This window comes from Miniopterus natalensis, chromosome 16, assembly GCF_054644295.1.
Source record: "Miniopterus natalensis isolate mMinNat1 chromosome 16, mMinNat1.hap1, whole genome shotgun sequence".
NCBI classification, from domain to species: domain Eukaryota; kingdom Metazoa; phylum Chordata; class Mammalia; order Chiroptera; family Miniopteridae; genus Miniopterus; species Miniopterus natalensis.
In genome coordinates this window covers 41,291,978-41,307,730 of record NC_142096.1, presented here as the reverse complement: position 1 = coordinate 41,307,730, position 15,753 = coordinate 41,291,978, and the positions used below count along the sequence as shown (strand labels likewise).

At 55.9% G+C, this 15,753-nt stretch overlaps 1 protein-coding gene across 1 annotated transcript in view; it reads left to right on the top strand.

Moving 5' to 3' along the window:
• Nucleotides 1-15,753, top strand: part of COL22A1 (collagen type XXII alpha 1 chain) — a 195,917-nt gene that overhangs the window by 114,865 nt on the left and 65,299 nt on the right. Inside the window, exons 24-32 of the mRNA XM_087825208.1 lie at nucleotides 1,830-1,883; nucleotides 2,556-2,609; nucleotides 4,064-4,117; nucleotides 5,028-5,081; nucleotides 7,140-7,184; nucleotides 7,743-7,805; nucleotides 8,272-8,325; nucleotides 9,830-9,871; nucleotides 12,581-12,613. Coding sequence (XP_087681334.1) covers nucleotides 1,830-1,883; nucleotides 2,556-2,609; nucleotides 4,064-4,117; nucleotides 5,028-5,081; nucleotides 7,140-7,184; nucleotides 7,743-7,805; nucleotides 8,272-8,325; nucleotides 9,830-9,871; nucleotides 12,581-12,613 — 453 coding nt within the window. The remainder of the gene's footprint in view (nucleotides 1-1,829; nucleotides 1,884-2,555; nucleotides 2,610-4,063; nucleotides 4,118-5,027; nucleotides 5,082-7,139; nucleotides 7,185-7,742; nucleotides 7,806-8,271; nucleotides 8,326-9,829; nucleotides 9,872-12,580; nucleotides 12,614-15,753) is intronic.

Here is a 15,753-nt window from a genome sequence, read left to right as displayed (position 1 = left end):
GTGTCATCAGCAGTTAGGGGTGGCACATAGAGTTGGTCTAGCAGGTAATTCCCAGACCTGGTGGCTCTCCACAATTACCTGGGGAGTATTTCCAAAGTCACTGACCCCTGGGACGTGTCCCAGGCCTGTGCCTCAGAGACCAAACAAGGGGCCTGTGCACCTGTATTTATGACAAGCTCCCCCCAGGTTATTTTCTGGAGCCTGACCACTCAGGATCAACCGGGAGATGATGCCTGTGTGACCTCAGGTGGAGCCCTTGCCCTCTCTGGGCCTCAGTTTTCATTGTCACATAGGGAGGTTTAGTTTCCAGTAGAAGATGACTAAAGGTTGGCCACTCCAGCCCGCTGTAAACTCTGGGGCACGCAGACGGAGCCCGCAGCAGTTGGCAGGAGACGGAGGAGGAGGGGGAGGCGGGCAGAGCCCTGAGCCGGCCAGGAGGCCGGCCGCCCGGAACAGCCCAGGGCAGCCGCTGCCCTGGAATCGTGCGGAGGGAAGCAGAGGAAAGCCCCGAACAGCCAGCACAGAGGGGCTACGTGTGGTGAGGAGGGGCCTCGGATAAGCATGGGGGGAGGGGCTGTGAGGACCGCAGAGGTCACGTTGAAATAAACACATCGCCTGGAACATACCTTCGGGAAAGTGGGTCCTATGTCACCTGTAGGGCTGAGCTGGGTGGGGCACGTGGGTGGCGTATGACTGAATGGCAGTAGGGATGAGACCAAGAGGCTTCTTTGGTGCCCTCCACCCCCTCTGCCATTGGGGGGCCCTGCATTGGCACCTGTCCAGGCCACCCACTGTTCCGCTCTGCCTGCCTCCTTGGTTGCTCCAGCTCAAAGCAAATGTCTTTGGACAAAAGTAGATGCTGCCCCCAGAGCCTCTCCAGGACTGAGTGAGCTACAGAGGGAACAGGTCCAGATGCTACCAAAAAATTCTGGCCCCTTTCTAGTTGTTGACTCGCGTGTGACCCAGAGGGAGAAAAAGGGAACCGTCCGCAGCCCCAGCAGCAGCAGCAGCAGCAGCAGCAGCAGCAGCAGCAGCGGCCGCCTTTGCCATTTTTAAGTATTTACCGCCCTCTAGTGGCGAAGTGATACTGTTCTCTGAACCCGCAGCCCTCCCCTTAGCTCCCTCTTGAATTCAGTTGACTTGTTCAAACACTGATTGAGCGCAGGCGCTATGCCAAGCCCTGGGGTTGTCACCCTGTGAAACGAGATGCAAAGGGAACAAGAGGTGCCTCTGCCTTTGAGGGCAAATGGATCAGATGAACAGTTTCACTGCCTTGAGCACGTGGGAGGGTGTGATTCATTCCGCCTGGGAAACGAGGCAATTTCAGGAGTGGACACACGGGAGAAGGGAGGTGAGGGAGGAGGCCATGTCTGGAGAGAAGGCCAGAGGTATGCCTCCTAGAGCTTGCGTAGGGCCTGCGACCGCAATGCTGGAGGGAGGGCAGCTCTGACCGGGTCCCGGTCACCCACCTGGGTGACACGATGCTGACCAGGTTTGGGAACCTCTGTCCCAGAAGTCCTCTGTTGGCGGGCTCACCCACTGCATGTGTGTATTCATACATGCATGTGCATATGTGTTCATTTTAAACGTTCCTGGAGTTAAAATATATAGCAGAATACACAATATACCCCAATAGGACATGTTAACGTTTTGTAAACTTTACTTCAGATCTTTTTTCTTTTTTGTTTAAAAGAAATAAGACATTACAAATAAAGCTGAAGCCCCACCCTGGCACTGTGTCCCCTCCCCTCCTCTGTTCTCAAAGGACAGAGTCACCGGGAGGCTGCTGCACTCACATTCATGACCCCCTCCATGCTCTCTCTTCACAGGGCCCCCCAGGACCACCTGGTGTCCCTGGCCCTCCTGGACCTGGAGGCTCCCCGGTAAGGTTGGCTTTGATTTTCTCTCACTGGCACTTAGATGGAGGTTCTTGGCCCGTGGGAGCCAGGAACATTTCCACGTGCAGCCACAAGCACAGGAGACCCTGCCTGCAGCCACCAGAGCCTCTCACTTTCTGGCCCTTGAGCCTCTTACATTGGAAATGTCACTGGAGCTCATGTAGCATGTTGGTTGTCTTTCTAGAGACATTCAAAGGAACCATGTTAGGCTGGGGCTGTCCACTGGGGTGTCGTTTAGTAATGTGTGGTTTGGCTCTGAGGCACAGGAGGGCCAGGACAGGTATTTGTCACCATTTCCCCTCCCCCACTTCAGGTACAGCTGGGAAAGTTCTGTCGTGGGGAGGGGAGGAGAGACTCCTGGGCGGGACAGACCAGTAATCATTCTGCAGAGGGAGGTGGTTCCACCTGCCCCACCAGGTTGACATGAATGTGGTGGTGGCCCCAGTGCAGACCACACAAGCCCTAAGCTTGCTGACTTTAGAGACGTGACAATTCCTCCTTTCTCAGTGGCTGCACTAAGGATGGCCAGATGCCCCCGGGGTATAGACCCCCTGGGCATCATCACAGCCAGAGGCCTGGGCCTGGGCCAGGAGAGGTGCTGGGAGAAGGGATCTCTGAAGAGGTCAGACTGACAGTCTCATGTGGTTCCCTTCCCAGGGCTTACCTGGAGAGATCGGCTTCCCTGGAAAACCTGGGCATCCTGGGCAGGCGGTGAGCATCCCTCCCTCCACTCCCCATGGCCCCTTGCTCTGTGTCAGGAACCCCGGCCCTCCCAGCTAGGGCTGCCGCAGGAGCTGAGGCTCCCCCTGCCCTTTCCTCCTGGCAGCGGGGACCACGGTCCTGCGGTGCCTTCCATGTGCTCTGTTTCCTGGGGCTGCTCCCCCGCTGGCCCTGGCGGAGAGTGGGTGGGGCACCCTCTCCTCAGGCCCCACCGCCCTTGCTCTCCTTCCCTATAGGCAAATTCCAAAGTGTGACTGTTTAAAGTGTGACTTCTTGTCTGTGAGGAATGCCTGCCGAGGGTGACAGGAGTAATGGGCGGAGAGACATGAGGACATGCAGAGAGCTTCCTGCCTTTCTCCTGAGCCTCTTCATTCCCGGACTGAGGGGTCGGGAATCTGAGGCCTTTTCATTTCTTTCAAGTCCTGAGCATGGGCCTCTGCAAGTATTGTCTCCACACTTAGTGGGTGGGTGGGAAAAGAGGGTGTGTCTCTGCCCTTTGGCCCATAGCTCTCCAGGGTGGGAAGGTTGACAGGTGTGGCCTGTGGGCCTGAAACCTGTGGCTGTGATGTGGACCGTACCAGACCTGATGGTGGCCCTCAGGGAGGCCTGGTTGACGTGATGGGGACATGGGACGTGTGAGTCTCGCATTGAATGGCAGGGGGATTCCTGGGCAGAAGGATCACTGGGTTTGTGAAGGAAACTAACCTTTGAAAGTGCTCACAGCTGCCAAAGCCATAGCATGCGAGTGGTCTTTCAGGGAAAGGGCTGCCCTGTGTCTGTCGGGGGCGCATGTGCACAGAGAAATACAGAGGAAGAAGTCACTCTGGGGCAGTAGGAGGAATCTGGCCCTGGAGCCAGGAGGCCTGGCTTTACCCTGTGGGTCCCCATTACTGACCCTGGTACCCAGAGTAAGTCACTTTTGGACCCTGTGTCTCCTTGAGTGCAAACAGCTGCAGTGACACCTGTCCTTGCCGTGTCCTGAGGGTGGGCGTGGGGAAGCATGGAGCTTCTCAATGTGATCATTAGAAATAACTGATCAATGTTTCAAACCAACAGATTGACTTTTGCATTTCTGAAAGGCGGAAGGGAGGAAGGGTAGCTGTGGGAGAGAGCGATGGTGGAGGGTTAGGGAGGTTAGGGAGCGGACACACGGGAGGACAGTGGACACTGCAGGTAGGAACGAACCCATCAGAGCCAAGGTCAGCCCACCTCCTGCCCCTCCCCCGCACCATGCACGTCCAGGACACTGGAAACCAGGCATTGTCCAGAGGGCCATGGTCATCTCCGTCGGGAGCAAAGGTGCCCAGAGTCCAGGGCACTCTGGAGAGCAGGCCTCGGCTAAGGAAGGGGGCCGCAGGCTCCAAAGTCAGCTCCTGGCTCCAAAGGACCCAGCACAGTGCCCCTGCAGTCTTTCATTCTGCCTCCTGTTCTCCCTCTTGGCTCAGGGACCACCTGGAAAGGATGGGCTGAGTGGACCCCCAGGCCTGCCAGGACCCAAGGTAGGTAATCTTGGGGCGGCATGAGTTTGGGAACCCAAAACTCAGAAGAAAAGAGTTTGTTGATTGTTGAGGAATTCTAAGATATGTGGATTGCTGAGCCCTGGATTGGGACTCAGAAGTGTTTGGATTTTCAGGGTCAGATGGACAAGTCCTGAGGTCACTGGGGAAGGATTTGGATGCTATGGGCTTTCAGACTCATCTGTTAGAAATATGTGTTTATTTTATGGGCAAGGAGAAAAAGCTTTTAGATTCTCTTACTGACATAATAAGAGACTTCAATTTTAAAAATATTCTGGTGGGAATTATTATAGGAGGAAATTAGAAAAAGAATCAGAGGTTAAAAATCACAAAATCGGGGAGCAAATTTGTGGTTTGCAAACTGTGAATGAACAAATATGAAAACTAAACAACACATATTTTTAATAAATGAACTTAATTCTTTCAATAGCAAACATAATCCTAAGTATTCAGGCCAACAGTTCTTAAAAGGCAGCTTTTTAATATTATGGGAAAATTCGGCTTTTCAGTGAACAGATTTAGAAGCTCAACTTTTAATAATAATAAAATAACATGGGCTTAACTCAGTTTTCCAGGCGTTTACCGCAAACATTCCCCATCCTTGGCTCACACTTTAGCACAGGAGACGCGGCTAGCTCTGCACTTCGTGTCTGCAGCATGGGTGCCGCTCCGGCCAGGCCCCTCGCTGGGAGCAGAGCGCCGTGTGCGCTCGCTGTGCTTTCATCAAATACGGGAGCGGAGCCCAGAGCAGAGGGAGCTGCTGCTGTTGGCCACGATGGTCACTCAGAGTGACGGGGGGCTCCACTGGAGCGCAGGGTCCTCTTCCTCACCAGCCTGGGACTCGGCCTGGGCCTGCCCCGCACCCCGTGAACCTGACTTTGTTTCCCTGCAGGGACAGCCTGGAGACAGAGGGGAGGACGGCCTGCCTGGGAAGCCTGGCCTGCGGGTATGGACTCGGCCCCTCCTGTCACCTTTGTGGTCCTAGATGGTGTATTTGGGGTGGTGTGTGAACCTCACCTGGTGGAGCAGAGTTGGGGTCGGCTGGGGTCTGGCAGGAAACAGCTGGCGTAGGTTTCCTGTCGTTTTCACTCTTGACGACATCGATTGTATGGAGTCGGGAGGCTTTCTCCCAGCTGTGAACTGGGAAACCCTCGGGGGTGCCCCGTTTGTATGCACTCCAGGTTCCCGCCGGGGTCCCCAGAAGCAGGCTGTTCCCATCGGGCTCCCTGTGTGCGGTTCTGCAGAGAAGGCTGCCGAGCAGAAGAAATGGGAGGAAGTTAGAGGTGCCCCTGGGGATTTCCTTAGTCTTCCAATCAACCTGTTTTCTATTCCAATCTTCACTAATGGCTGACAGACTACAATAGAGTCTTGCTACAGCTCACTGTCATTTTTGTGCAATCTCTGGTGCTAACGTTTAAAACATTTCTCTAGAAAACCCAAAACTGTGAATTTCCACAGTTACAATGCTTTTATAACATATTCTAGCCTCAGAGGAGACCTGGCCTGGAGTCTTGTTTCTTTATTTTGACAAAATGCCAACTGATGAGGAAAGCTGCCAAGGAGATTGTGGATCCGTGGTGGACGGCAGGTTAATCAGTCTGCGGGGGCGGAGCTGGTGCGGGACAAGCAGTGCACCGGCCTCCTAGGCCCAGGTGAAGAGCTCCAGCAGCCACCCAGTGCTGCAGCCACCGTGCCTCTGGCTCAGGGTCACAGCGCAGATGCAGGAGGCACCTCAGCTGGTCCCCGAAAGTGCTTTCTAACCAAACTCAGCCCCTGGGTGCTTTTCTCAGCATGTGCAAAACAATTCCTACTGCAAAGGTGTCACAGTCCTAGCCGACTTAGAGTGGTAGTTTGAGTGGCAGGTATTTACACAGCTCCAGTTAGGGCCATTCTGGCTCATTGCGCTTGTAAACACTGGGGATCGACGGGGGAATCGGAGTGCGGACTCCAGACTGCAGGATGTCATGCTTAAATGATGTTTCTGGCTACTTATTTCTTTTGCCTTCCTCTCTGGTGAGGGTGCCGGCGCCGGCCCTCACTCCCAGCTGAGCCTGGCAGGGCCGCGTGGGCAATCTTATGAGCAGCCTGCCCGCCCGCTCGCTCACTCGTTCATTCTTTCACGCATCCGCTCAGCAGACAGCCACATTTCCTCACGGAAATCTTCATCAAAGGTTTTACCAAATGGCATAATGGATGTTAGAAACTGTCATTCAAGAAGTCGTGATTCTCAAGGCACATGTTTGGTTAGAAACTACAGCCCCCCAAGTTTCTTTGCAACAGTGATTTCTAGGGGCCTGGTAAGCCCAGCAGCCTGATGCCCTGGGATCAGACAATAAGGCCTTCTGGTCATGTCCCCATTTCGACCTGACCGCAAATGCTGGTCAGAAGCCTGCTGGCTGAGGAATAAGCTTCCTCCAGCCCCCCAGCACCGCGCTCCCGCTGGGGGCCTGCTCAGTGCCAGGATGCTCAACACAGTGCCACCCGAGACTTGCCTCTGTTGTAACACGCCGCGGGGGAGGGGACATGAAACCCTCACCCGCCTACACCTGGCTGCCTGTCCACCCGTCTGCACAACCACCAGGGATGGGGGTCCGCTTGGACGTGTCCGCCAGCTGCTCCGTCACCGGACCTACTGTGGGACCTGCGTTTCCCTGAAGCATCTTAAAGCTCAGAGTTGGGTGGATGTAGGTCACAGATTCCGGTCCCTCATTGTTTTGAATTATAGGCTCAGAATTAATGGGGTCATCCTGTTCAAACTCTCGGGGGAATTTCCAGATGTTTCTTTTGGGGAAAGCAGAAAGCAACATGAGTGTGTGGAACCCCCTCTCCAGAAATGGGAAAGGCTCTGGCTTCCACGACCCGCAGCTCGGGCTGTAACTGCAGCACGCTCGGGAATCAGGGGTCCTGGCTGTAGGAGCTGCGGGTGTGTGGGGCCAGCTGGGGGCGACAGCTGTGTCTGTACATGGAGTAGGAAGTAACAGGGTGTCTGTCGCTCTCCCTCCAGGGTGACGTTGGGGAGCGGGGCCTGGCTGGCCGACCTGGAGAGAAGGTCTGTTTGTCCATTCCTTCACTCCCTCACTCTTGCCCCCCTTCACCCTCACATTCGCTTGTTCAAGTGCACAAGGCCTGCCGCCTGTCTCCCGGGCTCAATGATTCATTCCATGCACGTATTCGCTGACCTAACAATCACAGCACGTGCTCAGCACCGTCACTGTGGTGGCCCTGGGGTCACATCCCTGAACCCAGAGCAGGTGAACAGGTGCAGTGAGTGGTGACATACAGGTGAGGGTGGGAGGGACAGGAGAGGCCCCTGGCTGAGACATGGGGAATGTCAGGACAGATGGCGAAGAGGTGACGTTGTGTCTGAGGAGTTAGACACCAAGAGAGGCCAAACAAGGGCTCCTGAGAGAACAAGCAGTCAGAGAGAAAGAGCTCTGACATCCCAGCAGACACGTTCCTTACAATTCCCCTTTCCCCACCCATTTCCACCTCACCCCACATGCCAGAGATCTGTGGGGGCTGGAGAGCTGGGGGAGAGCTCCCACCCCGTGGCCTGGCCTGTAGGAAGCTTCCACCCAGAGTCTAATGCCCATGTGTGTCTCCACAGGGAGCGGCAGGCCTCCCAGGTGCTCCAGGGTTCCCGGGCCTCAGGGGAGAGAAAGGAGAGCAGGTAGGTGCTGGCAGCTCCTGGCCGAGGCCACCTCTCCTGTGCCCATTGCCCTTGGAAAGCAGCCCCTTTTGAGTCTTAGTCCATTGGGAGATGGGTGTTGATTTGGCTGGGAATTGGGGTTTTCCTGGTGTTTACAGGAAAGGAAGGGATCAGACCGCTCTGCCCTGTGGGCTGGTGTAGAAGGGCAGGGGGAGAGAACTCTCTGGAAGGGTGCAGCGTCTTCAGAGGAAATCCTGGGATCGGGGTGGGGGGCTTGCCTGTCAGGTGCCGACTGGAGAGGTAGGTGCTTCACACCCACTGACTGAATGCCCCCAGGCCTGGCTTCACCTGCACCTGTGGTTTGCTGAGGGCAAGGGCAGGTGGGAGAGGAGAAAGGAGGTCCCCAAGATCCTGGGGTCTTACCTGGAGCAGGCAGGCACTGTGCGCAGCTGAGCTCCAACGCTTCCTAACATTGTCTTTGCCGCAGGGAGAGAAAGGTGGCCTGGGTTTCCCAGGACAGAAAGGCGACCGAGGTGAAAAGGTAGGAGCTCTGTCACCCTGCCCTCAGTGACATTAGTTGCACACCCTCCCCCTGTGTCTGTGTGAGTTCCCTGCGATAGTGGAGAGAGCCTGGGTTTTAATCCTGGTTTTACCTGCCGTGAGGCTGAGCGTCTTCTCTGACACCCTGGGCCTTGGCTTACTGGCCAGGGTGGTGACACACACCCAGAGGGGCCTTGCGTTCGCCCCTCCCGCACAAGGCCCATAGGGGTCCCCTCTGTCTCCCAAGGGTGCACCCTCTTCCTCTCCAGCTTCCTGCTCTCCTTTGCCCTGTCTGTCTGGGCTCCAGGTAGACCTCCTACCCTTCCTCACTCCAGCCCACGGGCCCTTGATCTATAAAGAGAGCCGGGAATGGGAAGGGATTTGCCTGGAGGCCGTCCAGGCCCACTGCTCTCCTGAGGTTCTCAGAAATGCCATTTTTATTTGAGAAACTCATTTCCCGAATGCAAAGGACTCAGCAAGGCCATAAAACTCCCTTTTCCGCTTTGGCACAATTGCCGGGGTCACAGCAAAACCTCATTCGAGCTTCCAGAGAATCGGGCTGCTTTTCTCTTCCTCCAGAGAAACAGGTCATAACAGACAATTCTGGTTAAAATATCTAAAATAAGACATTACAGCAACTCGGCCCGCAGCTGACTGCCATGCCATCCCCGGCTCTCTTCCCCACCACCCACGGGGAGCTGGGAAGCCCCGGGCGTCTTGGGTAGTCAGTCCCTTGAAGGGCTCCTGGAGGAGCTGGGACTGGAACCAGGTCTGTCACGTTAACTCCAGAGCACGCAGACCCTTCTTTCTGCCAAACCTTTCCTTCAGGTCAGAGACACCTGGGTCCTCCCCGCCCCGCCCGCTGGCCCTGCCCTTGCCCCACAGCAAGGACAAGGAGGGTCTTCCCGAAAGGCAGTCTTTAGGGCCCCTGGGCCGGAGACGGGTCTCTCCTCCAGCTCTACCCTGCTTTGTTCCCCTTCATGCATTTGACTAGAAAACACTCAGTGTTGATCATTTGCAGTTTTTAATGGAGGGTCTGTTGGCTTAGACGAGGTGGGTCCCGCAGCAGGAGGTCAGCCGTGTGAGGAAGAGAGTTGGGTAAAGTCATATTGTCCCACAGGCCCCTGAGAACAGCCTGTCGCCTTCAAAGGGGGTGGGGCAGGGCCCAGCGGGGTCTCTGGGGCAGCTGGAGGCCTGTGCTGCAGGCGCTGTGCCAGGGTGCGGCTCTAGGGCTGGGCGTCCCGAAGGTGATGCCAGTGATCAGTAGCTGATCCTACCAGCATGGATACTTCTCACAGCATATGGTTTTATATGTTTGAGTATTTTATAATTGGGAATCTATCTACCTATACCTGTCTGCCTGCCTGCCTGTCCGTCCGTCCATCCGTCCATCCATCCACCCAAGCAGATGCAGGGTGGGTGATTCTGCTGTCCCGGGACAGGTGTCCCAGGACACGCAGAGTCGGAAGGAGTGCTAGTCACATGTTTTCCGTTTCTTCATCCAGGGTGAAGTTGGTCCAGTAGGCCCCCCTGGATTACCTGGGACTGTAAGTTCTTCTGCTTCTAAATCTCTCTCCTTTCAGTTTCTAAGGCATCAGGGCTCCCCCTTCCACACACAACACTTAGTTATCAACATCTTTCTAATAGAATTTGCCAACAGCTGGATCTATTCCTAGGTTTTATAACCCGAAAACACTGTGTGTAAGCTTCTCTAAGAACCACCTATGCTTGTCAATTTAGCGTACCCAGCAAGCACATTGCTGTGTATCAGAACATTGGCCAGTCCCCGAGAATACATATCTACCTGTTACGTTGGGGAAACTGAGGCCCAGAGACAAGAAGAAATTAGCAGTTGATCCAGGTAAGACTGCAGTGTGGACACATGACCATGAGCCTCGGTTCCAGTCCCTGTTCCCCTGCCCCTGCGAGGCAGGCGTGTGAGTTGGTGTTGAGTCCTGAGTGAGAACATGGGCTTCAGAGTCAGAGAAAACAGTGGGTTTGGATCACAGCTCTTTCATTCACCAGCACTGTGGTCTCCGATATATTACTTCATTTCAAAAGGACTCAGTTTTCTCACCTGTTAAAAACATACATATTATACCCAGCTATCTTGTACATTTGCAGTGGAAATTAGCTGGAATCATGCAAGTGCCCAGTGCCAGTTTAGTACGTTAATAAATACAGAATATAAACTGCTGTATAAGGTGGGAACGTACTTTGGACTTTTCTTTCCTTTGCATCTTGATGCTCCTGCCCAGCCCTGACAGTCTCTGCTTTGATCAGTTGATTTTGGGTAAGTTGTGCGCGGCTTTAGGTTCTGATCCTGACTAGGGAACGGGGACTGGTCCTTTGCTCACCAAAGCAGAGAACTGTCTTGGTGTGGAGGCTGGGAGATGAGGGAGCCTGGACATAGCAGGACGAAGAATCTCACCCTGCGGTTTCTACGGACATCCAGTCATTATTCCACAGCTCAGTCACTTCCTCACACACGCCCATCCACACGAGACCCAACCATCCCGCAAGGGTGTCTGAAGAACCTAGAAGAAGTTAGTGTCAGAACTGTTCATATAAATTGTGTTTTAGACTAATAACATCTAATGCTGGCCAGCATGGGGGAAATGAGCACTGAAGCTGGGCGGGAGGGCAGGTTGGTCATGCCCGGTTGAGGAGTTACCCGGTATCCACAGATCAAAAAGTGTCCGCCTGCCAGCCTAGAAATTCCATTTCCAGGCGTCCCCCCTAGAGTTTCATTTGCACTGTATGCATTTAAAGGCCTGAACAGGGACGTACACGTCAGTGTTGCTCCTAATGAAAAGCTGCAGGCGGCCTCCGTGGCCGTAGGCACGGAGTTAGGAAACCCTCCGACTCCCCAGGCGCTGCAGTCCCATTCTGTGACATGAACACACACGCACATGCTGTGTCTGTGGCCTTGAAAAGACCCCAGCGCTCAGGAAAACGAGTGGAGAAACCGATTTGTACATCACGCGTGTGAAGGTGAAAAGCTTAGACCCGCAGTCAGCTCCGGCTCCGGGACCCGCGGGCTGCTCTCGCCTCCCTGAGCAGCTGCTTCGCGTGCTCGGTGTCATTACCCGCAGGGCCCTGGGGGCCGCGCGAGCGCCTGCATGCGAACCCTGGAGACGACGGGGCTGCCGCGACGCGCCTAGCTCTGCGACGCTCCTGCAGGGGATGTATTTCTGGGCATTCAGGACTGTGTAGAAATACACAGAAAATGGCCTCAAATTCGTTAAACTAAAAACAGTGGTTTCTCGGGGGAGAAACTGGGATTGGGGCTTGGAGGGCAAGGGATAGGAAAGTTTCTTTCCTTCCGTTTTGAACTCATTGTGCTTTTGGGTTAGAATCCACGATGTCCATTCACTTCTGCTGCTGTTTTGCGGGTTTGTTTTCTGAGCACCTGCAGTGGGCCAGGCATCGTGACTTTTGGACCCGATGGCGCTGACAGCCTCGTTAGAGAGAGAAACTCCAGTCACGTAGCGGGTCAGATAAGCGTATATTACAAGTCCTCCGAGCCCTATCAGGACAAAGAACAGGATGCCTCAGGGAGGGTGGTGAGGGGCCTGATTTATATTCCAGTGGCAGAGAGGACAGGAAGGGGGTCTCGTATGAGTGACTGCAAAGAGCCCCGAAGGCTGGGCCGTAGTTCCCTAGGGAAAGCGCGAGGAGAGCAGGTTCGGGGGGAGGTTGGGCGGAAGCTTGGAGGCTGGAGAAAGGGTGCCTTGTGGGTGTTCAGGGCAGGGTGGGTGGGGAGGCTGGAGGGCCCTGCCACGGCCAGGCCAGGGGGTCTTTCCCGCCGAGGTAAAGGGTTTGCATGGGCTGGGTTCTGTGTCCAGAGGCTGAGTCCTGCCCCAGTTTCTTGTCACCTGCGTCATTTGAGAGACTCGGATAGTGGGAAGGACACTGTGATGGGGGGTCCAACATCCCAGGCAGGTGCATGGATTCGGGCCCCACCACACCCTGAGCGGAGGATGCTTCATCTCCATGTTATCGCTGAGGACATAGCAGCTGACATGTCCGAGGTCACTCGGTTTTTAGGTGGGGGTGAGACCAGGGCTCCCACATCTGACCATTGTGCTATCCTGTCTCTATCAATGCGCAACCACTTTAAAGGAAAGTGATTCTAATGGTGAAACTAGGAATCGCAGAAGGACATGCTGGGGCTGCCTTCCACTGGGCCAGTCTCTCAGAGGCAGGTTTTAAAATCGATTCACATCTTTCTGATTTCTGTGGTTTCCTTTCAGACATCTTTCTTCACCCCGTATCCAAGAATTCCGGTAAGTAGAGAGGCCTCCAGGGGTCACCCGGTGCCCCTGGCTCGTGACACCCCCAGGTGCACTCTGGGCCAGGGCTCGGCTGGGTTCTGACTCTCTGCCCACCATGCCAGTCACCACCAGGCTTGTCCTGGCAGCCGGCGGGGCAGACGTTGAAGGAGCAGGCTTCTAACTGGGGCAGGGGCGTGGAGGTCGCCTCCTTAAGCCCAGGGTGGAGGGCAGACCCTCCTGGGATAAATTTAATTCTTCCATCCACACAGTTGCTGGTGAGAGGGCAGAAGATTAGTGAGCGGAGTGAGGCACTCACTGGGGGTGTTGGCAGTGATGGGGGCTCTGGGAGTGGGTGCCTGGAGGGGACCCAGGTCCGAGAGAGGCTGTTCAGAGGAAGGGGCAGAGCCAGCCTGCTTCGGGTGTGGCTGGCGGAGGCGGAGCGTGTAGCTTCTTTTGAAGATGAACACACCGGGCAGGTAAGAAGCCTCACAGCAGCCTCCAGAGTCCTCCCTGCTCCTCTCATGAAAATCACTCGGGAAAATAAGTGTTCGCAGGATCTCTCCACGCTCCTGGCCACGGTGAGGCCAGGAAACACAGCTTCGTGTGTGTCCTTCACGCTTATGGATGGACACAGTCCTGTGTGTCATTCGCGCTCACACGTGGACCTGTCCTTCTGTCCGGGGACTCGTCTAGCTGTTCCAGGAGGCGCCCCATGAGAGCCTTGAACAAGAACCACCTTCCAGCGGCTGCTCCGTCCGTGTTTTCAGTGTTAAGCAGATGCAGCTCAAAGAGCTAAAAGGAATCTCGTCTGCGGTGGGAAAGGACAGTGGTAGTGACTGAGCCGAGGACTGAAACCCCTGTGGAAGGAGACGGGGCATTTTGAGCTTCCGCGGAAATGATGTGGGCGAGGAGGAGGGGCCGTCGCTGGACAGGGACTTCGGAGGAGGTGCCTGTGGAGAAGCAGCTGTGGGTCCTCTGGCTGTGCCCCCGCCTCTCTGAGAAGGACTCAGAGGGACACAGCACGAGAGTCTCTAACTCATGGGCACAGAGGAGGTGTCGCTCGGCCACCCCTGAGGACATGCCTCTTCATAGATGGTGACCCTGTGGCTCCGAGGAGCTGAGCAACTTGCAAGGGGCCTGCCTTGGAGATGGAAATGGAGACAGAGTTGTCAGCCAAAAGGCTCTAGCTGACTGCGCTGCTGCTGAGGTGCAAGGCTTACCCCCCCCCCATTGCTCCCTCTCCCAGGGCCACCTCCATCTGCACATTGCCTCCCACCCCTTCGTGCTCTGCTGTCCCTCCCTCGGGCCCATCCTGAGCCCCCCAAGCTTGACACAAGCTTACAGGTTCCGCCTCTCCTTCAAAGAATGGCTCCGTAAGAGACGGTTTCCAAGGCATTTCAGTCGGAAGGCAGGGCAGCAGGAGCTGGGACCTGCCTGGGCTCCCCTGTGAGTGCCCTGGTGACACCTTCCTGTAGGGCCCGAGCTTGGCAGGAACCAGGGAGCCACTCTCAGCTGCGAAGCAAGGAGATGGGGCCCGTGGGGAATGAAAGATGCACTGTGGATTTTTGCATGGCGCTCTCTGAGACCAGCCTCGTCACCATGGTAACCATGTTTGGATGGATGGTTTTGAAAACGGCTCTCTTGATGGCTCCCTGCTCTTCTCAGGTGTGTCCCTTGGGACTAGAAAGTGGAAGCAGCACTGGAAGGACATGCCTCCCTGGGGGTGAGCAGGCTCCTGGGGATCGCAGGGGACCGAGCCTGGGGAGGCCTCCAGGCGGCCTCGTGATGGCAGTTTGTGGAGAGCACAATGGGGGCCCTGGATGGTGCTCAGGTCTCAGACGACAGGTAGATGAAGGAACCCACCCCTTAGCTGGAGGAGGGAGGGGTGGCCGCCTCGGCCTTGGGTAAATTACAGCTGAGGACTTGAGGGCTTTGTAACCTGAGGGCCAGTGGGTCGTTCAGAGCAGCCACCTTGGGAGGTCTGGGCACCTGGCAGAGGGTCTCCAGGCCAAGGCTGAGCCCTGAGAGGGAGTGAGACTTGGGTGACATCCCCAGTGGGGACAGTGGAGGAGAGAAGTCAGGTGTGCTCGTGCATTCAGTCACCATCGCAGAGCGTCTCCTGGGCTCTGGCACTCAAGACCCTGCCTCCTGACTCCAGGCCCAGGACGGACACAGTGGAGCATCTGGCCTATGAGTCCTTGGGGTCCCTCCTCTGCCTGACCACTTGTGCATCCTGAGCCTGTCTTCCTGCCACTGACTGTCCCTCACAGACGTTTCTCGGTTCCACTTGAAATGATCCTGTAAACACTGTCTATGGATCTTCAGCCAATGACTTGAGAGCTGGAGAGCCTCACAGATCCCACCACGGGAAATTTTCTGGAGGAAAACGTGCCAGAAATAAAGGTGGTGCTGTCCCTGGTGAACGGAGCTGGAGGGTGTCCTCCTGAGCTGGTTGGACACAGAGATTCTAGAAGGAATGACTCGGATCTGTGGAACACCCGTGTCTGCACCGAGACACCCTCTGCAGGGAGGAGCACCCCCCTTGAACCGGGTCACAATCCACATGGCCGACCTAAGCAATTCCGCTCAACAGAAGACGCAGAGAGAGGGGGAAGCGGCCCAGGCCCCTGCCGACGCGCACTGGGGATTGGCAAGCAGCTCCAGGAGGGTGCTGGCAGGGTGCCTGGGGCAAGGATAGAGGAAGCAGGATGGAGCCCCTCAGGCCGAGCCTGTCCATGCTGCTTTCTAAGGGCTGGCCAGCTGTCAGGCTGCCTGACTCAGATGCTAGACTCTGCCTTCCAGGTGCTTCCAGGCTCCCCTCTGCATTCTTGGCACCATTTTTCATTAATGGTCTGCTTGCCAGGCTCTGGGCTGGAGGGGACAGGACAAAGCCACACAGAAAAGTGTGAACGTGCCACCACAGACAGCTGGTGCCACAGAAGAGAAAGAACTGCATGCATGTTCGTGGCAGGGGGGCTTGGCCTGGCTTGGGGTTCAGCTACCCTGAGGAGGTGATTCTTCACCTTAGGTCCAGAAGCGGAGTAAGACTAGATCAGGGCCTGAGTGAGCGAGAGGGAGCCGCCTTGGGTGGGGCGGTGGGGCCGGTGCTCACAGGGGGCTGGAGGGGTCCTGTGCCCTGCCTGTGGGCTGGC